Raw genomic sequence first — 26,220 nt, 5'->3', positions numbered from 1 at the left:
TTTATTTTCGGCGTTCTCAACGGATAATTTCCCTACTGATATACCATCTTAACTTGGTCTCAAAGATGATTTCTTCCTTCTTGAAAATCACATTCCCAAATGATTTTTTTTTCCATAGTAAAAAGCGTGGAGTGTCTATACCGCCGTGAGCCCACGTGGTTGCACCCAGTAGTTTATGTCATTTGAGTGTCCTCTTGACCTCTTCATTCTTCGATTGCAAATTCATTCTCTAAAATATTGCAAAAATATTCATCAGAAACATTTCATGCTTAATCATTGGATCTTAGTAACAGCCACTGCACACAGCAATGCCTTTATCAAGCGATTATTCACAAAAAATGTTTGCTCAATAATAATGATTAAGAACCTTCTAAATAATATTTTTCACATAAAAATTTTGTGAAAATAATAATTAAAGATTATCAGATAATTTAACACAATTAATTAATTTATTTAATATAATACATGTCAAAATATAAACTATCATTTTTATATGAAAATGTAGCTGTAAAAAAAATTTGCTACAACAAAAATCAATAACGGAACTGTATCCCAAAAAAAGAAAAGGCTAACGCCTTTTTCTGGTTGTAACTGTATAAAATAAAGTAATTCCTGAATCAAAATATCAAGGAATAGAGAGTAATCGAAGTAGATACTATTACAGAGAGAGAGAGAGAGAGAGAGAGAGAGAGAGTTTGCATAACTATCAACTCAGAGTGTTTCAGGTTTCTGCTGCAAACATGAACTGTCTTCAGAATCTTCAGCGGTTCGTTATTCTTTCTTCATCCTTTATTTTAATTTATATTTTCACTGTAATGCACGCTTTTTCTTTGTCCATGGCATCCAAATCGAATGAGATTCTTAATTAAACTTTTTCTTTTCTTTTCTGTCTGTTTCCCCCATTTGTAGATCCTATGTTTTGCCCTTACAAGTATCCACGCGCCACCACAGGAACCATCCTTTCTGTTCTGTTTCACTGGTACCTCAGTCTCGCCCTATTTACTTACACTGCATTTTCTTTGTTAATGTGTTTAATTTATATGTGAAAAATGTGGTTTTCGTGGTTGGTTTCAGGGAATCAGCAAGAGTTCTCATCAGAATCGAAGTATGGCAATTAAGGTAACTTTATCTTTTCCGAGAAATATATATATATATATATATATATATATATATATATATATATATATATATATATATATATATATATTTTCATTTTTTGGTTTTCCATTTTATCAATCTGCTGTTGGTGGTGCTAATCGGTTAAGAGTTCATAAGCTCTTATGAAACTTATAGATAGTAATAATAATGTGAGGATTCTTTGCATAGGAATTATGCAGTTTCGCAATAGTGGTATTGCAAAGCTGAATTATGAAGCCAGTACACAGAATAGTAAGACAATGGAATTTTCTCGGCATATTCTGAAACATACCAAAATGGCCAAATCAATGATAGTGATAGCATTTGAATGGAGGGAATACATTTTGTCATTTTGGTGCACGTGTGGGAATAAAAACAAATTATAAAGAAAACAAAGGAGTGTCTGCAATAGAAGTACTTCAACCTCAAAAAGTGAATGTCAATTTTTTACCCAAGTGTCATTCCCTTTGGTTTGTTTATGTAAACAGGTGTATTGGTATCTGCAATTTGTGTCCTCGTTGCTTCATATCTTCTTTTCTTTTCACTAGAGAACATGATTGGCATTTCCTTTTGCAGTCTGCTTCTGGTTCCATACCAAGTGCAGAGACCAGTAGTTTTGATATGAAAGAGGAAAAGTCTGAGACATATAGTAACAACATGACAGAAGCCATGGGTGCTGGTATATTTCATCACTCTGTTTGTATTCTGCTACTTTGTATTTATAGGTTTGATTAATCAAAAGCAATTAGAAGACCATCTCTCTGTTTTGAAGCTACATCTTTGATGTTGCGTAAAAAGATTTCATGTTACCATAAATAAACTTTCATGTCATTTGTTAAGATAAGTTCTTGCAGCCATATATACAGCATTTGCCTTCGGCTGATGGTTTGGACTTTGGATTATCCAATAGATGGGTCTTTCATTATAATGACCTTCCGTTTCTTTCATTCTTTGAGTATTAACACCATAAACCCTTTATGACATAGTTTTATACAGTTTTGACATATAGGCATGAATTGGGAATGAACTACAACTTCATCCGTCCAGACTTGATAGTAGGATCATGCCTACAGGTTTTTATTTTATTTTTTCCCCTCCAGTTGTGGATTTGTGGCAATCTGGTACAGTTTTGTGAAATCAAGTTTGATCATCTGACTTCTTTAATTTTATCTGTAAATTCCAGACTCCCGAAGATGTTGACAAACTTCGGAAAATTGGAGTGAAAACTATATTTTGCTTGCAACAAGATCCAGACCTAGAGTATCCTTAGTAGTTTATTTATAAGGCTTTCTTTTTCCACTTGGAAATTGGGAAAACAAGAAAAATTGTTGTGCTTCTTGACCACTATTTCAGATATTTTGGAGTTGATATCAATGCCATACGAGAATATGCCAAGGCGTGCAGTGACATTCAGCACTTGCGTGCTCAGATAAGGTCAGTTATGGGATGATACTGGTTAAATGAGAACATTAAGAGGGGACCATTATAAATTCAAATTGGCCTGAATTATTTCTACTCAGGTTAAGTTGCATGTTAAGAAATACATTGAAAATGTTGCTAGAATGTTTCGTTCACAAAAATCCAGTACTTCGCTGTATTCTATATTCTACTGATTAGTGCTAACAACTCATGGCTTGCATGGGTAACAAAGTTTAACATATAGCAAAGAATTAAGCTCAAAGACATTACCGCCCTCATAATAATATTAAGGTAAAATCTGTAGTCACTGTCACATATGATAATCTTCCTAACAATCACATACTCTGTTTTAAATACTTAAATATAAACAAGGGAATGGTTTGCTTGGATGTTGATAATATATACTTACAAATATTTATGATCTTTTTGACTGCTCTCTTGCAACACGTAAGCCAAACTCTGCTTCTATTTTTTATCAGGCACTAATTTATTCTTAATTAGTAATGTCACTTTGCTTTATTGTTCTTAATTTACTATTAACTATTGGTAGGTTTTGATCATTCCCTCTCTATTATACATTTCTTTGCCTTTGTATGCCTTGCACTTCTTAACATTCAACGATGATCTGATTTTGATGTGGCAGAGACTTTGATTCATTTGATTTACGGATGCGTCTCCCAGCTGTAGTTAGCAAATTATACAAGGCAATAAATTCCAATGGAGGGGTGACATATATACATTGCACTGCTGGACTTGGAAGAGCTCCAGCCGTTGCGGTATGTCTCTTGATTTTGTCTGTAGTGTGCATTTTCTCTCTCCAGGTATTTGCCTGATTTATGCTAAAGGAACTACTTTCCATTTAATCAAAGTAAAGACAAGACACGGAATGTATTAAGTGACTTCTCACCAACTGAATGCTTTCATTAGTTGTTCTCGCTTAAATTTGCTAGTATCAAATAAATAACCAAAAACCATATAATAGCAAAACTTTTGATTTCATAATTTTATGTAATTTTTTAAAGCCTGTAGATCAAACTTAATTTAGTGCTACAGTAGGGTGCCAAGCTTGTTGCCTCTGGCCATCCCTGGTTCAAGTTGTGAGAAATAGATTCTCCTCTTATGGGGCTAATGTTGTGTACATATGACTGCCTCACCTTACAATAATGGAAGCCTCATGCTCTGGGCCACCTTTTTCTTTACCATGTATACTTTTGCTGTTGACTGCTAGAATGATTTTTGCTGGTATGGCAATAGCGCAGACCATCCTAATGTATTCTCTTCTAGCTTGCCCTTGTTTTTATAAAGGTTATACAAGAAATCCTAAAAATTGATATTTTTGCTGTTTTATCACAAAAGGTTTAATTCTCTAATTCATGTAAGCATAATAGAGCTTTTGGGACTATATATTCACTATTAATTTTGATATTATTGAATTTGGTATGACTTTATATTGGATCAATAGTAAGGAAATCCAAAAGGTGGTTAGTTATACTATGGATGACGGAAAATGGATTAACCAATTCAAACTTCCATGAAGTAGATTTCAATTTTCCTTTTTTCTCGAACATTTTGGCATGAATCCAAATGCATCTTTATTTGTTTATTTTTAGCTCAGGTACATTTAACATATTATATGTTGATTGATCTCCATTAGTCACTTATTAACTGTTTATTTTTGTCTCAGTTGGCATATATGTTTTGGGTTCAGGGTTATAACCTCAATGAGGCTTATAAACTTCTCCTGGTAACTTCTCTTGATGCTTTTTAATGCTGCACATTCCAAAATAATTTGATAATTATCCTTGTAATCTAGGTCTTAAAATTCTCATTCGAACAGTGTAATGGCTATTATTCTCATTTGCTTGAGGCTCTTTGTCATTTGCAGAGCAAAAGGCCATGCTTTCCGAAACTGGATGCCATTAAAAGTGCGACTGCTGACATTGTGAGTCAATTTAGAAATTCCACATTTTTATGGTCTCTACATATATAAATTTTGATTCGAGTCTACCCTATAATAGTGACTTGACGGAATTTTAGCAACAGGGAATCAGGGATCCAATTAGTTTCTTTTAATGGTAAAAGATGTCCGTGGAGCAATTAAACTAAAAGAGAATAGATTATATGTTACTATGTAACTATTTCTTATCTTTATTCCCTCATTATATCAACAAGAACATGTGAATATCAAGCAGATATATACTGATTTTATTTTGTTTATATTACTAAGCATCATTTATTTATGGCATTCAAAGCTTACAGGCCTCAGTAAGAAGTCTGTCACTTTATCATGGGAAGGCAGTAATTGCTCTTCAGTGGAAGTTTCAGGACTCGATATCGGATGGGGGCAGGTGCTGATCTGATCGAGCTTTCTCATTCGTTTTTTTGTTTGAGTTCTTCTGCAATAGAAATATTAACAGTAGTTTTGGTCAAGGCCCCAGAAAGTTACTAGCTTCATGCTTATTGGATTTCACCAACTCTCTTTATTTTTCCACTCAATGCTAATATGATGAATTTTGACAAATTTTCAGAGAATGCCCTTAGATTTTGATGACAAGCAAGGTTTGTGGTCTCTCAAGAGGGAATTGCCTGTAAGCGCACTTATAGAAACAAATTTGCAGATTTAGCCGACTCTAGTTTTCGGAATTCAATCTTTCTTTAATGCATTTGCTAGTTTCGTGATATGCAAAATTGTTTAAGAAACAAGTTTCTTATAACTTTTTTCCAGGAAGGGCACTATGAATACAAGTATATAGTTGATGGGAAATGGATATGCAACAAGAATGAGCTTATAACTTCTCCCAACAAAGATGGCCATGTCAACAATTTTCTTGACGTAAGTTTGAACTACCTTGCTTATAAAACCGGCATTAGACCAACATATGGAAAATTTGGTGTTGGGTGAGCTATGCTCCTTATAACATCCTCCATTATTTTAACCAAAAATAGAAAGGGGAGAAATTTAGTGATTGTTAACTCTTTCTTAACATCTTTGAATCCAAGGAATTGGAAGTAGCTTTTCTTTTCAGTAAAGAAACTAGAATCTTTGCTCATGAATTTGTTCAAGTATGAATTACAACAATTTTCCAGAATATGATATTTTATGATTTGAGCTCAAATTGTAACGATGCATATTTTAAATCATTAGAAATTTGCACAGTGCTTCCTCTTGATTTTCAGATAATTCATTCTCCTCCATGAACAGGTCCTTCATGATCCCAGCAGTGTTGGCGCATTGCTTAGGGAGAGATTGACTGGTGATAATCCTGATCTCACAAAGGACGAAAGGCTGAGAATAAGAGAGTTTCTTGAAGCCTATCCTGATGAGACTGAGCAGTGAACCATCAATGGTTCATATGTAAAGAAATAGATGCACGTTTATAAATAAAAGAGTCATCAAATTTGAACCATAGATAAGATCTATGTTACAAAAAAGAGAAAAATATGTTGGGATGCAGCAGTATGTGTTGAGTTGGATGGAAATAAAATGATCGTAGCACAATTCAACCAGTGCAAATGTATCATGATGACATGTAAGATGGCTGTTAAAAAGATAATACAGTTATAACTTATACCCAGTTGCCTTCAGATTTTCAGTAAATGTTTACATCATTATCATCCACTCATGTGTAAGCATATTCTTAAAGTTTTTCTTTTCTGGTAATAATGAATTATTTTTCTCTCTGGTTTTTTTCTTTAAAAAATGACCACATTATCGAATTTTGCATTTTGGTTTGATTTGTTTCTTCACTTTTTTTTTGTTAACTTTGCTGCCTTAAAATTTTATACTTTACTTTTCTATATTACTTCTACTAACTTTTAATCAAGTAGCTCTCGAGTCTCTGAAATAGGTTGAATCATAGTTGTTGGTTTATATTGTATTATTGTATTATCTATATATAATATAGATCTTGGATTTTGCTTCAAGAATAGAAATGGAAATTACTTGGATAAAAATGTCTTTGTATAAAAATAATAGTTAAATATTGATATGGTTTAATTATTCTATTAGTCTTTATAGATTTACCAAATTTACAATTAGGTCTTTATATTTTTCCATTCAATTGGGTCTTTAAACTGCTTTCAATTTTGTAATTAGGTCTTCGGTTGTATTAATTTGAGTTCCTCACTTTAATCAAACAATAAAATTTTATCACTTTGCTGTCAATGGTTATTGTGAGATTTTGTGGCATTCTTCACACCATACATTAGTGCTATAGCATTTTATTATCCACTAAGTACTTTTAAGGCCACATAAGTTGAAGACTTATGTGCATTGGATAATTAGATCTTTGTTATTGAGAATCATGTAAAAAATACTTTAGAAGTGAAACTTTCTTACTTAGAGAGTGCCAAGCTTTATTTATTTATTTATTTATTTTTTCTAGGTAGTGCATAGTTGATACCTTGCTTTAGGGGATGGACTCTAAATTCTTGAGAGCCAAAGCATCCATGTTTTAAGTGTTATTACATAATGAAGAACGTTCCAACCTTTGCTGTATTGGCATCTTAAAACCACGTATATATTATATAGAGAATATATTAAAGTAAATATACTATAGAAAAAGAGAGACTAAAATAACCTTATAAAATATATAATAATGAACTAATTATGTAATTTGTGACAGAAACAGCTATTTGCTTATGAATCCGTCTCACTTTTGTTATAAAACCTGTCTCCAAAGCAAGGTATATATTTGATTGGACTAGTTTGTGTATGATGAGACAAATGCTACTACTTATTTATTATTAATAGTTGGTCACATTTAATTTGAGCTTTGAAACCAATCTCCAAAACAGAGGTAACTTTGCATTGTTTCAGTTGTCATCATCAGCCTTATGGCTGGAAGTGGCAGGCGGAAGAGTATTGATTGTACTTTATACAACGCTGCAATCGAAGGCAATTTCGATGCATTCAATCATGTCCAAAACATTGAGCATCTACTCACTCCAAACAATAACAGCATCCTTCATCTACACTTAACATCTGCAATCACTATACCAACTCAAACTGTTTCCCCACCCCAACCGTTGTTTTCTCTTCTAAACAAAAGATGCGAAAGATCAACTGTTTCCGAAGATTTTGTGAAGAAGGTTCTGGATAAATGTGGAGGCCAGGTTCTAATCGCCAACGCCAAGGGAGAAACTCCACTTCATCTGGCAGCAAGGTACCAACCTATCTATAATGCGCATTCCAAACGCAACCTAAGGACACAAGTTAAGATTACTATTAGGAGAAGGTTTTAAACTTTTTATTTTGATAAATGCACGACAATTGCATTGGAAACTAGACTTTGCATACTTTTCTATAATAACTTTCTTGACTAGTTTTAATTTAGTAAATAATTAAGTCAGCAGTTTAATAGTTAAGTTTCATGTATCTGACTTATCATAGGTACGGACATTCGGCGGTAACAAAATTGTTGATAGAGAGTGCCAAGAGTTTTCATGATGACATTGAAGCTGGGAGAAGAGCAGAGAAAGAGCTTATGAGAGCAAAATCCAAGACTGGTGACACTGCATTGCATGAGGCAGTGCGCCATAACCCCATTGAAGTAGTGGACATATTGTTGAATCTTGATAAATCTATTAATAATGTTGCTAACAATGAGAATGAAACACCGCTCTATATAGCTTCAGAGAGAAAATATAAGAGAATTGTGGATAAGATATTAGTGAAAGTGGAATCACCAGCATATGAAGGCCCCAACGATCGAACAGCATTGCACGCAGCTGTGATTAACAGTGACATAGGTATTGCATCTTCTTGTCCTCAAACATAACTTTTTGAAGATAATATATATTTTAACTGAAAATTATATAAACGATGTAATCTTCTAGGAATGGTAAAAGACCTTATGAAGAACGAACATGTAAGAAGCGCCATCAAACATGCGGATGGAAGAAAAGGTTGGATTCCTCTTCATTATGCAGTAAAAGATGGAAACACAGATTTGACAACATTATTGCTCAATGAAGATAGGAACACAGACACAGCATACATGCAAGATAAGGAAGGTAGAACTGCCTTTCACATTGCAGCATATTTTGGCCACGAGGAAATCGTGGACACATTTGTAAAACACTACCAAGGTTGTTCAGAAATAGTAGACAACAAAGGTTGGAACGTTCTTCATTATGCTGTGAAAGGAGGATCTTCACATATAGTTGCTAAAATAATGAGAAAGTTGTCGCTGAGTCACCTTTATAATGAGAAGGATATTTATGGAGATACACCTCTCCATCACCTTGCAAGTTCTCGGATTCAGAGTAGGGAGTTGGTGTATCATAACCGAGTGGACAGACTTGCTTTGAACAAGAATGACCAAACGGCCCTTGATGTTGCTTATGCTATTGCTGAGGATGCTGATAGAGTATTGACCAAAAAAGTAAGTCAAAAGATTTTCTCATTTAAATTAGACATTATTTTTGTATAAATAAGGATAAACATATTTGGAATTCAGAAAAGGTTAAAGATTGAAGGAGTTTATATGTTTGAGATAACAATCAAATTTGATTAAAACTGAGGGACTAATTTGATTATTATGTATAAGGTAGTTAACATTTTTCTACCCAAATGCAGAGGTTGATAATGCAATTAGAAAAAGCTGGAGGTATAGGAAGTCAACATTTAGATGAAAGGGATAGACTAGGAAAGGGTACCAAAAAGTTAGAATTCACGAAAGAAGCAAAGGAATCACATCTTATAGTGGCCACTCTAATTGCAACAGTGACATTTGCAGCTGCATTTACCTTACCCGGAGGTACAGAACAAGATGGTGATCATAAGGGTAGTCCTATATTAGGACACAAACCTTCTTTCAAAGCATTCATTGTATCCAACACCATATCTTTAGTTATGGCTGCTTCTGCAGCTTTCATACATCTCTTCTCGCCGCTAAACAAAGCTAAGTGGTTGGACTATTACTTCTCTGAAGTGGCATTCTCCTTCACATTGGTGGCTATAGCAACAATGATTGTAGCATTTGGAACAGGAACATTTGCTGTTTTGGGATCTTCTCCTGTTGGTATTGCGGCTATTATTGTCGGATTGTCGTTCTTCTTTGTCTTCAGGCAAGTGTTGCAAATGAGTTTTGGAGGGGAATCTTTTTTCACCTTTGTTATGAACTTAGTGAATGCAATTATTTTTCCGTTCATTAGATTTACACCTAGACCATTTGGGTTCTTCATACTTTTCTTCAAAAGATCAGATGAACCTAGAATCATATAATGTTTCTAGATTTATGTGTAAAGCACTTTAATTAGTGGCTTTCATTTTTCTCCTGGGGCTTGAATTTGTTTGTTGCTTGCTCGCTTTGTGTATTGTATTAAAGCACTTTAAAATTTGGTTTGTCTGCTAATTATTTTCGTGCTATGAAATATTTTCGCTTTGTATATTGTTCTTTAGATACTTTAGCAAGAAAGAGAGCAAAGTAGCCTCTGTCATGCAATTTGCATGATAAAACTATTGTGTATTAAATGTGTATACAGTTTTCATGATGAATACACAAGAACTAGTTGTATGTCAAGCAATAACTGTTTGGAGAATTCAATCTGTCGCACAAGCACAACATTGATGGAAAAAATCTTTTATGCCACTGCAAATTCGATCGCAAATCGACTTTTCTCCTTTAGGTGGTTTTATGAAGATAGTGTGTTGTGGCTTTTCTCCATTAGGTGGTTCTCTGATGATAGGCATTTTTCCATTAGGTGGTGTTGGCTTTACTTCTTCTGCAGCATCATCTTCAGCTTGAGCATCATAGTACTCTTTCAAAGCTATGTCAAAGCCTTCTATTTGAAGCACTTTGTCTTTCCATATTTCAAAATTCATCATTGTTTCAAACATAGGTTTCATGCCACCCAGAACCTTCACATTTGACCCTTTGCTCAAAATCACCCATCCTTGTGGGTCGTTTTTGAGGCGAAGCAAGCTCTCCATTTTGTCTTGGATTTCATAGTCCAAGACTTCATGCAACTTGCTTGCTTTCTTGGTTTCTTTCTTGATTTCTATCTCTTTCCAGAAACTAGAAATGGCACCATGATCATTCTTCCCCAGTTGATAGTGCTCGATTACACAGTCTGCCCTCTTGATCGTTTCATGCACCTTTATCTTATCCAATTCAAATGCCAATTTCTGATTCCATTCTCTGTTTTTTCCTTGGTAGATGAAGATGTATTTGCCTCCCTCCAGCTTGAATCAAATGTAACACATTTATCTCTGTTAACACAAGGTTGAAATGCAGAATGCTATTTTATGTGAATTTATATTTCAAAATTTTCTTACCTGAATTCCAAGACTTAATTTCTTTAGCACATCCCAGAACCACTTCCATTTCAGACTGAGGTCTTCACCGTCGAATTTCCGGAAAGGGAATGCTTCAATCCCCCACTGAAAGATCAAGTCCTTGGCATCTTCATTCATTATGTCACCTTTGGGTGTCAACACTGGCATAATGGGTTTACCAGTGTAATTTAACTTCTCTCTGATTAATCTTATGCCTGGTAACTTGGAGAAGTGCTCCACTGCATAGCATCTGATGTAACTCTTCAAGGTTTCGAATCTGAGCTTGATCTTTGCGCTGTCATCCATGTTATCAACAATGGGAATCCACAGAATCTTAAAATCCTCTTTCTTAAAACCTTTTATTACTTCTTTTGGATTTTCCTCGAGTCTAACATGGATATAATTTAAAAACAAAATCTCACTATCAATCGAGTTGAACTCCGAAAAGTACAATAACACATGTTTCTGCTTGAAGACTTCAAAACCCTGCTTCAAGGACACAATGATTAGCTTAGTTATTAGAAACTAATTATTCAAACACTTCATTAGACATGATATAAGGTTATAATTTGGTTTCTTGCTCACTTTCTTGGTCTTGGTGTTGCCATCATACACTTGAACTCTTGGAAATTCAGGCGTAGGTTCGCACAAATTCCTCAACATACTTACACTATCTTTAGTTTGGGAAAACATTTCCTTACGTCGCAAGTAATCTTCAAAGCCATCTGCAGAAACAGGTGATCTAAACCTCATTATTAATCTAAACGAAACTCAATCTCGACTTCATTATATATTTTGATTTGGAGGAAAGCACCAAGCCATAACCTATTTCCTGTTTGATCAAGCTCAGATGTTCCTTCAGATTGTTATCAATAGAAGAAAGCCTGTCAATAAAATCTGATAACTGATAATCCCTGAAACAAAATAAATAACCACTGCAGTTATATGACATGATTAATTCTAAAGATCGTCTGAAAGCCATTGTTGTGAATAGAAGGGAATTGGTTACGAGGAAGCAATAATGTTGGCAACAGACGCGACAAGGGAAGCGAGTATCCAGTAGACAAGAAGGGGGATCTCATTGAAGGCATCTGACAAGGAAGGCACATCTTCTGTGTTGTAACCAATAGATGAAAGTTTTAACCATTCCCAGATATGTTCAAGTGCTTCCATTACCCAAGCCACTAAATTTGTGGCAATAGGAGGGACCTTCCACCTGCTTTGGACTTCATTTGTCCATGGAGATTCCAGTGATTCAATCCTGTGAATTTCGAAGGCAAATGCAGCTAATGTCAGCAGCGCCTTCGCGTCCCACGAGTAATTCTTGAGTTGTTCTAGAATCCACATTGTTGTTTTGTGCACATATTGCACACCGCTTGTTGCATTTATCATCTGCACTCAAAACTCAAAAAACAAATCACCCCTCTAGATCATTTTTGAACAAGGATAACAACTGTTTTTCGAAAGTTGTCCAATTATGCATAATAACCTGAGTAGAAATCAGCTTCAGGGTATGAAATCCTGGTTGGAAACTGCTAGATCCTGTTTCTGGCAACCTATTCTGTGATTCAAAGATTAAACTAAGTAACAATTAAGATAATAATGTATTAGATTATCCCCTAATTTCTTTATAAGTGGGGCTAGTGAAAATAATATGTAAGATGTTAAACACAAATTATGTTAAGCAGTGTAGTCAAACATATCAAATCATGTATCGATTTATGAAGATGAGTAAACTCCGATCATGAAAGGAAGTGAATTGAATTACCTTGTATAAAAGAGTGGAAACGGTGGTGTAAAGAACATGAGTATCGCATGTGGCATTATCATTGAGATGGGTGTGATAAGCCATATCCCGGATATGAGAGTCACCAAGTTCAAAGGGATTCACTAACATGGTTTGACTTTGACCCTAACAACCCTAGTTTCAATGTGTTTCACTCTCATTTCATCTTCAATCTTCACACCATATGGTATAATAATTGCCAATCTTTTGGAGCCAAAACAAAAATCAACATTAATTGAATAAAAAGAATAGTTCATCATAATTTTAATTAAGAGCATCTATCTATGTTTGAACATTCAAGCAAAGATTAAGCTATATAAATAAATAAAATGCATTCAACTATTCAAGCAAGGCACATTATGCATTCGAGGAAAGGCATATATGATATACCACAAGCCTTCATAATTTTATCCATCATGGAGTTTAATTAAAGACCTGTATTCGATCTTATATATATGTATAAGCTAATAAGCTTGCTTGTTTCATGGTTTATCTCATGGATTCTCGCTCACTCTTGTTAATAAGTAAATAAAAAAAATCAGAATTTATTTTCTATCAAATGTAAACCAAATATGTATCATTAGTGTGTGTTTGGATTATGGTTTGTCAAACTAAAGTTTGAATAAAAAATTTTTATTCGGACACATTTGGACACACCTAAATACCATCATGTCTCAGTATGTCCAGTCTTATTCTTAATATATATTCTTAAAATAAATTTAGATATAGTATATATTATTATTATTTATTAAAATAAAAAATATTTTAAATATTCGATATAATTAAAATAAGACATTAAAAATAATTTATAAAATTAATTTATATTTTAATATCAATAAATATCAAAATATTATTATGATTTATCTAAAAAATACTTTATATTTTATATGTATGCGTATTTTCATGTCATGTAAGATTTTAAAATTTGTCTATCAGCGTATTCTGTGTCGCGTCGTGTCCCGTGTTTGTGTTTGTGTTAGTGTCCGTGCATCATAAGTAACATTTGTATAAGTTCTTTTTTTTGTGACTATTTGTATAAGTTCTTTAAGTTCAAATTTTATAGACTTGTAAGTGTAACAGAAAAAAGAAGATAAGATAAGAAAATAATAAATTATAATAAATAAATAATATCTTTTAGAAAAAAAAACAAAGTTGTATTCATATTTTTTTTTTTTTAACAATGATACTATTCTTTGTTATATAGAGTCCATTATATGTGTTATATTAATAGCTATTTCGCATTAAAACGAGAATATATAAACTTGTGAAAATTTCGTAAGTCTTATTTAATTCCTTTAAACTCTTATGAGAAGACATGGTTTTAGTTTTACTGATACCTCAGTTTCAAAAAGTTAAGGAAGTTTCAAATAAAATTTTTTATTCCAATAATGGTACTAAGCGATTAAGTGTAAATATTAACATAACAGTGCAAAAATATCTCGAAAATAATGAATAATAATACTAATAATAAAAGCACGGGTAAAAGACATATAAACATTACTAATATTATTATTATATTATTAATAGACAAACACCAAATAAACAAGAGGGGTATTATGTAATAAATTGCTTATATAAATCGTTGTATGCAAAAACGATTTACCAAGCAAAAGAAGCTAAGCAATGCACAAATCCACCTAATTCATAATTAAATTATCCTAAATCGTTGTGGTTTACAATAATTTATATATATATATATATATATATATATATATATATATATATATATATATAAGTAACTGAATTCAATTTAGGTTAGACATATAATATTAAAGACAATTTTATTTAGGTGTTTTACCCTGAAAACATTATTGCTTGTTTGAAAAAAATAGAAAAAAAGAATAACATATAGAGTAGGAAACAAATAACATTTATTTAAAAAAATACAATTGTGTTTCATTTATGGTTAGCATAAACTATTAGCTAAAAATAATAACATAAAAAGTCTATTAAAAAGCTATAATAGAAAAAAAAAAAGAACTATTTAAAAAAAATATTTTTACAACGACGATGAGTTTTTTAAAAATCGATTTTAATTTTTGCATTTCTCCCTTTTTTTCGTATAACCTGTCAAGAACAATTAATTTTAAGAAATTAAGAGATGAATGAATGTACTGAAAAAAAAAAAAGAACACAATAAAATATCTAAAATTCAAATCCCAATTCCAATTTACAAGTAGCATTGTACTTTATTTTTTTTAATATAACTTTATTTAATTGCATATACCAAAAATAAGTAATACAAGTATCGAAAATATTTGGTAAGTGATAACTAAAAAAAATTAACTAAAAATAATCAAAATTTATTTTATTTAATATTTATTAATTATTATGATAAATAATAATTATTAAATAAAACAAATTCTAAATTTTTTTTCCTCACTAACATTACATATACAATACCTAGTTACGTCATCATATAATATATACAAACATTTAGGCTCTACTTTTTCCAGAAAAAATTTATATAGTAATATTAGTTTAAAACTTTTATTATTGTTTCTATCAAAAGCATTTTACACTGTAATTTAGAGCTTGTTTGGGTGAGCTTCTAAGAAAAGATCTTTTTTTGAGTTATCATTTTTTAAAAGATCTTATAGAGAAGTAAAAGTAATTTTATATTTGGATATCTCATGTAAAAAGGTCTTTTTATCTATCAATTATGTTTGGTATAACAATATAAAAGTACTTTTTTGTTTATTTATTACATGAAAAACATCTTTTTTTAAGAAAAAAAGATCTTTTAAAAAAAGATGTAAATTACAACTTCTCAAAAAAGATCTTTTTTTTATTTTACTAGTGTTTTTACTTTTACTACTAAAAATTTGCCAAATACGTTAAAAAATAAAAAAAAAAAGATCTTTTTCATTGAAAAAAGATCTTTTTTGAAAAAAGATCTTTTTTTAACAAAATAATGGCGCCCAAACATGCACTTAATCAAATTTATTACGATGGTAAAAAGATGGATATTAAGATTCAGAAACAACTACACCCACACCCTACAGCGGTTTACATAGAATTATAAAAAATAAGTGTATATGAGTAAGTTTTTTATAAAAGTTGTATATAGATAATTTTAATTGTCATTTATTTTATTTAAGTAATTTACCCATTAATTTACTTCTTTTTTTTATTTTTGCGTGAAAAAACCGTATTTATTATCACTAATAGGAAAACAATTTTTAACTAAAAAGCAAGCTAAGCAATTATGAAATTCAAGTTCCACTAGGCCAAGCTGATATCTTTTAACTTGTTCATCACCGCTTCTTCTAACAACTGTTGTCAATATGAATATTTCAATTATTAATAAAACAAAAATTGCATTTTGAGAAAGAAATTCGGCAGATTTAAAATAAAATAAAATAAATAGATCAGATTATATGAAAAATAATAAAATAAATTATGCATCGTATAAACTTTATTATTTGGAGCAACATTGGTTGATGGATTATTAGGATCATCACTAAGCTCTTTTGATGAAATTCTTTTCGAAAATAGTTCTTGAAACATATAATCAGATAGAAAAACTTTTGCATACAGTGGATATAAATGAAAAAATTCAGTAATACTCTGAGGAATATGAAAGTCGCTACCGTCTAGTAGTGGATATTGATTATCTTCAAATAATTCTTCACTTACAAAGATTAATTCATGAGACACATCATCATAAAAAGTATCAACTTGTTCTAATGGAATGCTTTTATAAAATTCTTTGTATGACCTAGGAAGTTATGGCAAATAATTTTCACTATTTTCTTGATTCTCCATGCATTCCATAGTTTAAAAAAAAAAAGATGTAGAAAAAACTGAGTCACTTGTATTGTTAAAGAAGGAGACAGAAGAAAAAGAAGATAAATAGTTGCAAATTATAAATTTTCTTGTGGTATGTATATATATATATATACATTCTTATCTTTAAATTGTACAAACATGCAACAAAATATAATATAAAGATATGATAAGATAATCATAATAAATTAAGCTAAAAAAATAAAATCTTTTAGTTAGAATTTATATTAATTAATGGATCCCGCTAGGGAGACAATGGACTATTTGTACAATGTGTACAATGGCTATTAAGTTATGAAATGAACATCCATCGAACTCTTGACCTTTCGAATCTAACGCTTTAATACCATATCATGATATCACTCATCCCAGAAGCTTCAGCTGGTGGGAAAATGTAACACTAATGATTATATCTCTAATACTCCATAAACTTCCATTGTACACATTGTATAAATATTTCATTGGCTCCTCATACTTTCCCTTAATTTTATCTTAAAATTGATTTATTAAATTATCTTTTACTTCACATAGAAATAAAATGTACTAAGTTATTGTCTTATAAAGTCAACTACAAAATCTACTTTTATTTTAAAATGGATATTTTGTGGGTGTGTGTGTGTGTTTTTAAAAACAACAATATTAGGGAATCAACTCTATATAAGCTAAGAATCAGCCAACTGCTAAACCAGAGGCACCGGTAACTTTAACCGGATGTTGCTACTGATAGGCACACGGATATTTCTTTTTCTTGTAAATTGGATGGTTTTGGATATGATTTCTATGTTTCATGTGTTACGCATTAATAAAACATAATTAATTATATGAAACCAACTAATTAATGATCAAAGGATCTGATCCGTGATTCTCTCCTATCACTAGCGTATCTTCCCTCATGTTTTGAACGTGGTCAACAATAATTTAAAAGACAAATTAAATTATAAATTAATAAAATTAATTATAATTAATTATGTTATTCCATTCTTGGCTGATTATTAGTTGGTTCCATGTACTTTTCATTTTTTAAATTAAAGATATGGTTTTTGATTCAACAAATGCTTTGAAAGAAGGTTTGTATCCTAATATAGGACTACCCTTATGAAGCAAATATTTATTATTATTATTATTATCAATCATAAGTCATAACACAAATTTAGTCATTCTATCCGCTTCATTTACAACTATTAGGATTGAATTTAATAGAAAATAATATGATTAAGGCCATGCAAATGCCCGGGTGACCTAGTAGTATAACTTTTGTGCTATGAATGTCTTTTCTTTTCTCTTTTATGGAATGAAAATCATTTTCTTCGTCTATGAGCAAGAGATCATTCTATTACATCTTGCTTTCATTTTTCTATTTAAGACTGTCATGGTTACATATGATTCAGACTTTACGATAAGTAAGAACAAAAATATGATTACAAACTATTTTGATTCATGAAAAAGAATCAATAATAACATTTATAAAACAAAATTTTATTAGTGATACCATGTAAATACATCACAGTAAGTTAGAGTAATTCACTAATTGTATAAATACTTAACAAGTTAATTAGTGTCAAATTCTTCGTCTATAATTTAATTTGTGTCAAGCACTTTTTATACTAACTCTCAACTCTTTCCGATGGCAACCAAATAAAATATGAAAAAGTAACCATTAATAATAAAGTAACCATTAATAATAGTATAAAAATTACATAAAAATATTTTGTAACTAGAGTTTGTGGATCAAATGCTTTCAAAAAGTTCTTATAATTAATATATCTTAAACTAATAACTTTTTGAAAAGATACACTCCATCCAAAGTCTCTTCGACATAGCCATCGAGACTCTAAATAGAAACTAGCTCACCGTCCCCTTCGGCATTGCCATCAAGGCCGGAGAACTAGGAATCAAATATTATTAATAAGAAAAATTATGAATTACAATTATATCTAGAATGTTCCTGTTACAGACAAGTCTTGTATTCCTACCTCATTGTTCCTATATTTTCATTTTTCAACCTAAATAAAAATCTTTAGTACATTTACATGTTCTTCCTCCTTTAAGCAAATCCTCCATCTATTAAACCCTTTGGATTAGGGTACAATTCCTACATTGGAAAACAATTAAAATAGTGTAACTATCATGGATAATAGAGTTTAAAATAGCCAATTTAATATTTCTTATATTAGTGGAAATTGAATTAGACTAACTAATTGAGAGTAAAGAAATGACTTACAATGATCAAATTACATCATAAATGCTTTTTCTTAACTTTTCTCCTTTAGCTAATCTTTCTTTATGTCTAAAATATTTCTGAGCATGACTGCTAATTTGATGATAAGTTCTTGTTTTGACATAATATTCTGAAATTCTTGACCAATTTGTACCTTCTGCTTGGTACCCTCTAACAAATAATCTACCAAAATATGATTTTTGAAATAAGTATTAACAAATTTTACACTAAAAAATTTTAAACAAAAACATAAACTATTTAATTAGTAACAATTTTTTTCTTTTTTGGTTTTCAGTCCAACCAAAAATGTTATTATGTCAACCACTCAACCATTGTCAAAACAAAACAAATTTAGCAATCAACAAAACTATGCGTCATTTGCAATTACTTTAGAGCTCTTTCAAATTGCTAGTTATTGATGCACAAATACATATGAAAGGTTGGATTAAGAAGAAAGCAATGAAGTGAAGCAGAGTCGGTCTTACAAAAGAGGAATGTTAGACTAGTATATTGTAGACAACCTACAACAAAGTAGAGATATATCTAAAACAGGAGAAGTGCTCCTATATGCTAATACTAGTTGCTTCACTTTTTTCTTTTGTGTAAACACCAATATTCAACTAGATAATAGATAAACAAATAAATAAATAAATATAAAAGAAGAAAAAAGAAGCAATATAATATAATAAATACCTATGCTCATCTTCAGTCCACCGAGAATATTTCTTTGTATTGTTGGTGTTAGCAGATTGGCTTTGTTCCCTTGTTGCTGCCTCCATTGGTGCTGCGGCCGCGACTACCTCCGCCCTGCCATGATAGAAATAAACAATATAATTTTTTTTCTTTTCCAAAAAAGAACGAAACAAATGTTTGTGTTATTTATTAACACCTTGCAAATTATTTAACGATAAAATAAGTGTAAATTACTATAATAAACCAAATGGCTCCCAAAATTACCCAGATCCCCAAAACTAAAAAGGCTACTTGAAAATTATTGAGGGGATGTTGCTTGTAAATCGAATTTATGAGTTTCGATTTACATGGAGTGCTGTTCACGTGTCTAAATCAAATCTATGGGTTTCGATTTACATGCAAATAAAAATCAAATCTCATTGTTTCGATTTAGTGTTTATATAGAATTCAAAGCTATTTTATAGATAATTTGCGTTTGCATGCAATTCAAATCTAATGGATTCGATTTAGTACCATTTTGCATGGTAGCCTTTTTTATTTTGGGGGATTTGGATAATTTTGGAAGCCATTTGGTTTATTATAGTAATTTACCCATAAAATAATTTGCCAAGTCCCCAAAATTTGTCAGTTTAATTTTTTCTTTTCTTCGTATAAGATTATTTTGACTCTTTTTGTAAAGAAAAATATACAGTTTATTATTGTAATTTAAAAATAATTTATTTATTCAAAAAACAAATCAAGAGGGAAAAAACGTTCATTGTTTATACAGTTTGTTCATAAAACTTCTAAGAAAAAAGAAGAATAGAATAAGTAATTAAAAAAAAAAAAGAGTGGGAGGAGAGAATGAAAATATGTATCGGCTAAAAATAAATAAAGAAATAAAAAGAGAATGAAAATATGTTGAGCACAAACCTGTGATGTTGATGATCAGTGTTATAAGGCGGTGGTGGTGGGGTTGTTGTTGTTGCATTGATGATGGGGATGGAGACAGGGTTGTGTTCCAAGGTGGTGGTAGGAGCAGCCATTATCATAGTCATGTTCTCAGATGCAGTATTCAGAGGAGTGTTTGAAGTATAACCGTTATGGATGACATTGATGTCCTTCATCAGCTTCTTGAAGCGTTCTTGCAGTTGAGCCGGGGTCTTTCCAGGGAGACGAGCAGCAATCAGCTCCCAGCGGTTGCGTTTAGCATACTCAAAAGAATTGGCAATAACTGACTCAAAGGCTTTGTTCTCCTCCCAAGTCCAGACCTGAGGTTGAATAGGTTGGAGCTGAAGCTGAGACTCAGGTAGTTGATAACCACAATCAGCAAGAAACTGCTGAAACTGCTGAGGATGAGGGTGGGGCTGAGGCTGAGGCTGAGGCTGAGGCTGAGGTTCTGGCAAACACTCAGCAAGAACCATATCGAACTGAGGATAACCACACGTGTCACTGAAAAACTGAGCTACTGTAATCTCCCTTACATCCGGCTGCGGCTGAGACTGAGGTGGTTGATTGCCACCCACGTCAATGGCACACTGCTCTACCATATTCCTTCTATCCGCATCCCAGTCTATCATATCCCAAGGATCTATCATATCCAAAGGATCCATCATTGAGAAAGTACCTAGTTCCTCTTCACTCATTCTTAGCTTCTTGCTTCTTCTTCTTCTTCTTTGCTTCTTGCTTGGTTTCCTATTTTTAGATTATGGGAAACTAGAAAGTATTCGTTTTCAAATTCTGTTTCATTTATAAATTCTATTTTATTTTCCAAATCCTATTCTAGGATGGACCGACATAATGAAACAATAAAAGAAACAATAAAAGAAACAGAGTATATAAACAAACTCATTTTCAAAATTAAAAATTAAAAACAAAAGAGTTGACTCGACAAAATTTGTTTAAATAGACTAAACTTTTATTTTAATTTAAGATCAGGATTAAAATAAATAATAGTGACTAATAGTTTGTTATTAAAAAATTAATAAAAATATAATTAAAACATCAAAAATAAATTAAATATTAGAGACTTTTTAAAAATATTTTAAAAACAGAAGCGAACTTTATTGATTTTTTTTAGTAATGGATTGTGCTATTTATTATTATGAAAAAGTTGGGTGTTGTAGCTTATTATGGATATTTATTTTTTTTTTATTTTCCACCCAACTCTTATCAGCTTCATCAGAGGAGGGAAGTCCAGCAGATTTAAGAAGCTGGCCCACAAGTGCCTTGAATTTTCCATTGCTCTCTGTTTTTCCTCTTTGCATCCACTTACTTCATCCTTGGAACTAAATATATAGGTAGTAGGATCACCCCAGTTATCCTCGTCTTCATCTTCATCATTATAAGTCACACTGTTGTCCATATCATCCTTTCTGGCTCAGGTTTGGAAGAGAATATTCCATCTCTTCAATCTCCACATTTCTCACTATGTAACCCTCATTGTCATTACTGCTTTCTTGAGAATAGTTAAGTTAAGCATTATACTCACATCAACAGAAAAATCACCTGAAAGATCACATATTGAAGAAAGACTGGGTTACACAAATATCTCTTGGAACATCGAGATTCAAAAAACTAAAGACAGCAGCATAGAAATTTACTGCAGGTGACAAGGATGAAGTTGGACTAATGTGTGGAGTCGCAAAAGGACTTGTACCATTCAATTTCATATTTTCGCGCTCAAGGCTTTGTGGGAACTTTACTATTCAACTTCAAACTACTCTCATGATCCTGTTTCTTCTCATCCACATTTGATCCCATCAAACCAGCACCACAAGAAATAAAGCGAAAAGCTTGATTCCTGCTCTGACACAAGAAATAAACTATGTCTTAGTATTGAATTACTTCATTCAACTAATTCATGAAAAGAACCAATAAAATTCAGTGCAGTAATATCTATTCCTATTTCATTAAAATGTTTGCTTCCCTTCTGAGTAATTTAATACTTATCAAATACTATCTATTAAAATGTCGGCATAAAAGAGTTTCGTATAAAGAATGAAATAGTAAAACACAGATGCTCATGAATCAAGAATAATAATAGAATCAAACAATTGCTTTATCATGCTAATTCTTTAATAAAATACAAAAATAACAAGTGCTTTTTCAAGGTTTAACAACATTTTTACAACGAGAGAAGGGAATACAAGAAATATAATATGATACTTTTCATAGACCAAACACAAAAGAAACATTCAATCAAGAGGAGCTCCAAACAAAATGAAAAAACTTTTATTTGGTATTATTTAGTAGATTGATGCAACAGATATAGAAAAGATACAGAACAAATCTGCATCAAGTTGAATCAAACAAAGCTAGGGGAACAGAAAACTTAGTCTCCACCAATGGGTAATTTCTTGGGGGTTGTCAATCTCCAAACAAAAATCATCAAGAGATAAGATCAAAAGAATGAGTACAAATAACAGGACTAAATCAAATATTAGACCAAGTGCTACAACTGCAGATTCAAGTATTATGTAACAAAAAGGCCAAAACCAAAGTGGAAAAGTGACTTCAGATGCACATTCTGTCATGCAGGCAACATAACAAAAACCCCAGAATTCAGAATCCGTGATTTTGAATTAGAACTATGAAACAGCAAACACTCTCAACAGCTCTTGACATGGATCAGAGCTGAACAAAGAGGGAAAAGAAATTACAGAAATTATACATTAACAAAGAATGAAAGAAAAAATAAATTGATAAACCCGCACAAGACTGATCACAAAAATCAGATGAAGCACCCAATCAAGTCTTCAGTTTTCCAGGTAGAAAATCAAATAAGACCTTCAACATCTTTCCATCTTAGACCAAGATTCATCCATATGAGTGCCATTACAAAAAGAAAAAAAATTGACAAGAAATGTAGACCTTACCGTCAAAGCAAAACCAAGAACAAATACATGGATGTGACCCCAAATCAATCTCAGCTCCCAAGCAAAACGGGTAAAAACCCTCTTCAGGAAAGTAAAAAAAAGAAGTCCACTGTTTTCTCAAATAAGCAAAGAGAATTCTATGTAAGAAGAGTTGGCTGATGATTCGATGGTGCAGAATGTTTGGACATATTTTTTAAATTTTTTAATAATAATAAAATAGTTTTTTTATTTTAATTACAAATTAACTTTATATATTTTATTTAATTATAAAAATTATTTTTTATTTTATAAATTATTATTTTATCATTCATCTATTATGTTTATTAATAATCAAAATAAAAAACAATAACGAATTAGATCTTTCATTGATCGTAATAAACTTTTTTGTCATTCCAATCGATTAAAAATTTATATTTGATCCGTAACGTTAGTCCAGGGCTGTTAAATTCTATTTCTTTGAAAATCAATCAATTAGATTATCAAAACAATCGATTGAATTTCAAGTTTTTCATAACTCGATCGATTGGACTTTGTTTTTAAAAAGAAACGTTCAAAAAGTAAAGAAAGCGGTGAAATTGAAAAACACAAATTTGGTGTTGAAAGAATTTCAAAAACGACAAGAACTGAGAAAAAAAAAGATATCTTCGGAAACCGATACTTCTTCTTATCTTTTTGCAAAAAATGGTAAGAATTCAAAGAAAATCAACGAAACCGCAGATAAAAAGATATTGGTATCGAAAAAATCCCTTGTAACGATTTTTTTATTTTAGACGATGGAAGCGGCCGTTACGATATATAAAAAACGCTCGATTTGAAAATGTTGTACGAAATGACTACAGGTTATCACAAAACAATCGATTGAAAATTGCAAGGCAGGATGATTTTCGCAAAAATTAATCGATTGGTCATATTACTCAATCGATTGCTTATACTACCCAATCGATTGAATGCTTCAAAACAACTTGAGGTCTCACAATACAATTCAATCGATTGGTTGTGTTACCCAATCGATTGAAAGCTTTTACAATTTTTCTTTATTTCTATGCACTATAAAGATATTTTAGTTTAAAAAACTCATATTTTTACGATGAAGTAATGTCATTTTCATTTATTATTTCAACAACAATGCCATACAAATTTTATGTCTTGTGAATTATATTTTATTTTATATAATTAATTTATGTAAAAAATTTAATATCTTTTTATTTATTTGCATTCTATTTTGTTCTTTTCATTTATTCAAGATTTGACCTCTCTATTGAATCTTGACTAAAAAAAATACCATACAATATATATTAAAGCATTTTATAATCTGTTTATATATTGCTAAGACATATATGAGTATATATATTACAAATTTTTAATCAATTCTTCCTAGATTAACAATGGAAGCCCCTTTCCAATCCTTCATTGGAGCTATATGACTTTTAGACTTATTATCTTCAGATTTCACAGTTTTCTCGGGAGGCACACGATCCGTTATTTTCTCATTGTAAAGCTCTAATAATATTACTTTCATGTTGTGCTCTACATTCTGAGCCTCCAATATATCGAACATCCGTTTCACAGCTCCGGAGATGACACCAGCATCACTCGGTAATTCGCCATTCTGCACGATGAAGAGCACAGAAGGATAATTGGATTTCAATACAAAACATTTGAGCAAACATAAAAAGCAGTTAAAACATGGGAATATTGAATATCTCCTGTATCGCCGATATTTCCAGTTGGAGGTGTTTGATATGAATTTCTCAAAAAGAAGGAACATTTCAAGCAACAAATACCTGGAAAAAATAAGAACATTCATTACCAGCCAATACATGATTTCAAAAAAGGTAAGTCAAGAGACATTATAACTACCCAGGCATCGAGTCATAAGTCTGCACCACTCTCTCATGATACATAAAGAGATTGATACATGATTTTAATGGTGGGATTGAATAATTGGTGATAGATTATTCACCAATTTATAATGTTAATATTAAAGAAAAGATAAGATTAGAGTATCTAAATCAAAATAAAGTCTTAAAAATTGAAAATAGAATTTTAAAGTCAAGATAGATGAATAATAAGATAATAATTTATAAAAACGATAAACAAATTGAAAATGGCGTAGTACACCATTCAATCGATTGGGTAACACAACCAATCGATTGAATTGTGAGACCTCAAGTTGCTTTGGAGCATTCAATCAATTGGATAGTATAAGAAATCGATTGAATTTTAAAAAACCAACATTTTAGTCATCATTCAATCGATTGGGTAATATGACCAATCAATTGATTTTTGCAAAAATCATGCTGTAATTTTCAATCGGTTGTTTTGTGATAACATGTAGTCCAATCGATTGAGTTATTATGTGAAACCTGAAATTCAATCAATTGTTTTGATAATCCAATCGATTGATTTTCAAATAAACACAATTTCACAGCCCTGAGGAACGTCACGGATCAAATATAAACTTTTAATCGATTGAAATAGCCAAAAAGTTTATTACGATCAATGGAAGATCTAATTTATTATTATTTTTTATTTTAATTGTTAATAAACATAATAGATGAATGATAAAATAATAATTTATAAAATAAAAATAGTTTTTATAGTTAAATAAAATGTATGGGGTTAGTTTGTAATTAAAATTAGAAAAAAACTATTTAATAATTGTTAAAAAAACTTAAAAAATATGTTTTGTTATGGGACCATGGTCTAAACGTTCTGAGACCATCGAATCGAGTGTGCGAAGAGTTGCACAAAACCAGCCCAACTATAAAAAGTTCGAAACCTTTCGGAGAAAACTAAAATGGGTAAGCATCAGAAAGGCGATATCCGAAGAATAAAAGAATTGTTGAAAGAGGTTTAATAAATGAACACAGAAAAGAAAGAAGAAAATAAAAAGAATAATAACAAGAAGAAGAAGAAGGAAAAAATTGACCGAGTGTAAAATGTAAATGAGATTATGAAGAAGGAATAAGAAAGCACAAGAAAAAAAAATTGTTGCTGGGGCCACCCCTTATTTCCTTGCTTTCAAAGCCCCGAAATC

The 26,220-nt window shown here is 31.3% G+C and overlaps 4 protein-coding genes across 16 annotated transcripts; 2 read left to right on the top strand and 2 right to left on the bottom strand.

The window, feature by feature from the left end:
* Positions 1 to 261: 261 nt before the first annotated feature.
* On the top strand, positions 262 to 6,237 carry LOC112711520 (phosphoglucan phosphatase DSP4, amyloplastic). Of its 2 annotated transcripts, XM_025764196.3 has the most exons (14): positions 262 to 766; positions 910 to 979; positions 1,075 to 1,119; positions 1,714 to 1,816; positions 2,134 to 2,210; positions 2,321 to 2,397; positions 2,491 to 2,571; positions 3,200 to 3,332; positions 4,241 to 4,300; positions 4,442 to 4,498; positions 4,809 to 4,904; positions 5,085 to 5,144; positions 5,282 to 5,389; positions 5,759 to 6,237. In XM_025764196.3, exons 1-14 carry the CDS (start codon positions 741 to 743, stop codon positions 5,891 to 5,893), a joined length of 1,128 nt encoding a protein of 375 aa, XP_025619981.1. In that variant the 5' UTR covers positions 262 to 740; the 3' UTR covers positions 5,894 to 6,237. The 2 variants fall into 2 exon arrangements, with proteins under 2 accessions (XP_025619981.1, XP_072059515.1); XM_072203414.1 differs by lacking the exons at positions 262 to 766; positions 910 to 979; positions 1,075 to 1,119 and adding an exon at positions 1,327 to 1,625.
* A 1,015-nt stretch (positions 6,238 to 7,252) lies between these two features.
* LOC112711519 (protein ACCELERATED CELL DEATH 6) lies at positions 7,253 to 9,960 on the top strand. The gene is made up of 4 exons (XM_025764194.3): positions 7,253 to 7,721; positions 7,949 to 8,307; positions 8,395 to 8,942; positions 9,137 to 9,960. Exons 1-4 carry the CDS (start codon positions 7,393 to 7,395, stop codon positions 9,782 to 9,784), a joined length of 1,884 nt encoding a protein of 627 aa, XP_025619979.1. The 5' UTR covers positions 7,253 to 7,392; the 3' UTR covers positions 9,785 to 9,960.
* A 27-nt stretch (positions 9,961 to 9,987) lies between these two features.
* Positions 9,988 to 12,879, bottom strand: LOC112711518 (protein SIEVE ELEMENT OCCLUSION B-like). 2 transcript variants are annotated; one of them, XM_025764192.3, is made up of 7 exons: positions 12,606 to 12,879; positions 12,327 to 12,398; positions 11,847 to 12,229; positions 11,663 to 11,751; positions 11,423 to 11,562; positions 10,838 to 11,323; positions 9,988 to 10,744 (listed from the first exon to the last, which is right to left on the bottom strand). In XM_025764192.3, exons 1-7 carry the CDS (start codon positions 12,732 to 12,734, stop codon positions 10,103 to 10,105), a joined length of 1,941 nt encoding a protein of 646 aa, XP_025619977.1. In that variant the 5' UTR covers positions 12,735 to 12,879; the 3' UTR covers positions 9,988 to 10,102. The 2 variants fall into 2 exon arrangements, with proteins under 2 accessions (XP_025619977.1, XP_072059514.1); XM_072203413.1 differs by having other exon boundaries at positions 12,327 to 12,393; positions 12,606 to 12,815.
* A 5,311-nt stretch (positions 12,880 to 18,190) lies between these two features.
* LOC112711517 (transcription factor DIVARICATA) lies at positions 18,191 to 23,368 on the bottom strand. Of its 11 annotated transcripts, none has more exons than XM_072203404.1 (6): positions 23,181 to 23,348; positions 21,906 to 22,105; positions 20,236 to 21,810; positions 19,324 to 19,437; positions 18,634 to 18,813; positions 18,191 to 18,504 (listed from the first exon to the last, which is right to left on the bottom strand). In XM_072203404.1, the coding sequence occupies exons 3-5, from the start codon at positions 20,946 to 20,948 to the stop codon at positions 18,639 to 18,641; spliced, it is 1,002 nt and encodes a 333-aa protein (XP_072059505.1). In that variant the 5' UTR covers positions 20,949 to 21,810; positions 21,906 to 22,105; positions 23,181 to 23,348; the 3' UTR covers positions 18,191 to 18,504; positions 18,634 to 18,638. The 11 variants fall into 11 exon arrangements, with proteins under 11 accessions (XP_072059505.1, XP_025619975.1, XP_072059504.1 ...); XM_025764190.3 differs by having other exon boundaries at positions 21,962 to 22,105; positions 23,181 to 23,345; XM_072203403.1 differs by having other exon boundaries at positions 21,962 to 22,110; positions 23,181 to 23,321.
* Between the last annotated feature and the right edge of the window lie 2,852 nt (positions 23,369 to 26,220).

This window comes from Arachis hypogaea, chromosome 9 (genome assembly GCF_003086295.3).
Source record: "Arachis hypogaea cultivar Tifrunner chromosome 9, arahy.Tifrunner.gnm2.J5K5, whole genome shotgun sequence".
In the NCBI taxonomy this organism is placed as follows: domain Eukaryota; kingdom Viridiplantae; phylum Streptophyta; class Magnoliopsida; order Fabales; family Fabaceae; genus Arachis; species Arachis hypogaea.
Note: the sequence above shows the minus strand (reverse complement) of the source record. Positions and strands in the feature narration are given on the sequence as shown.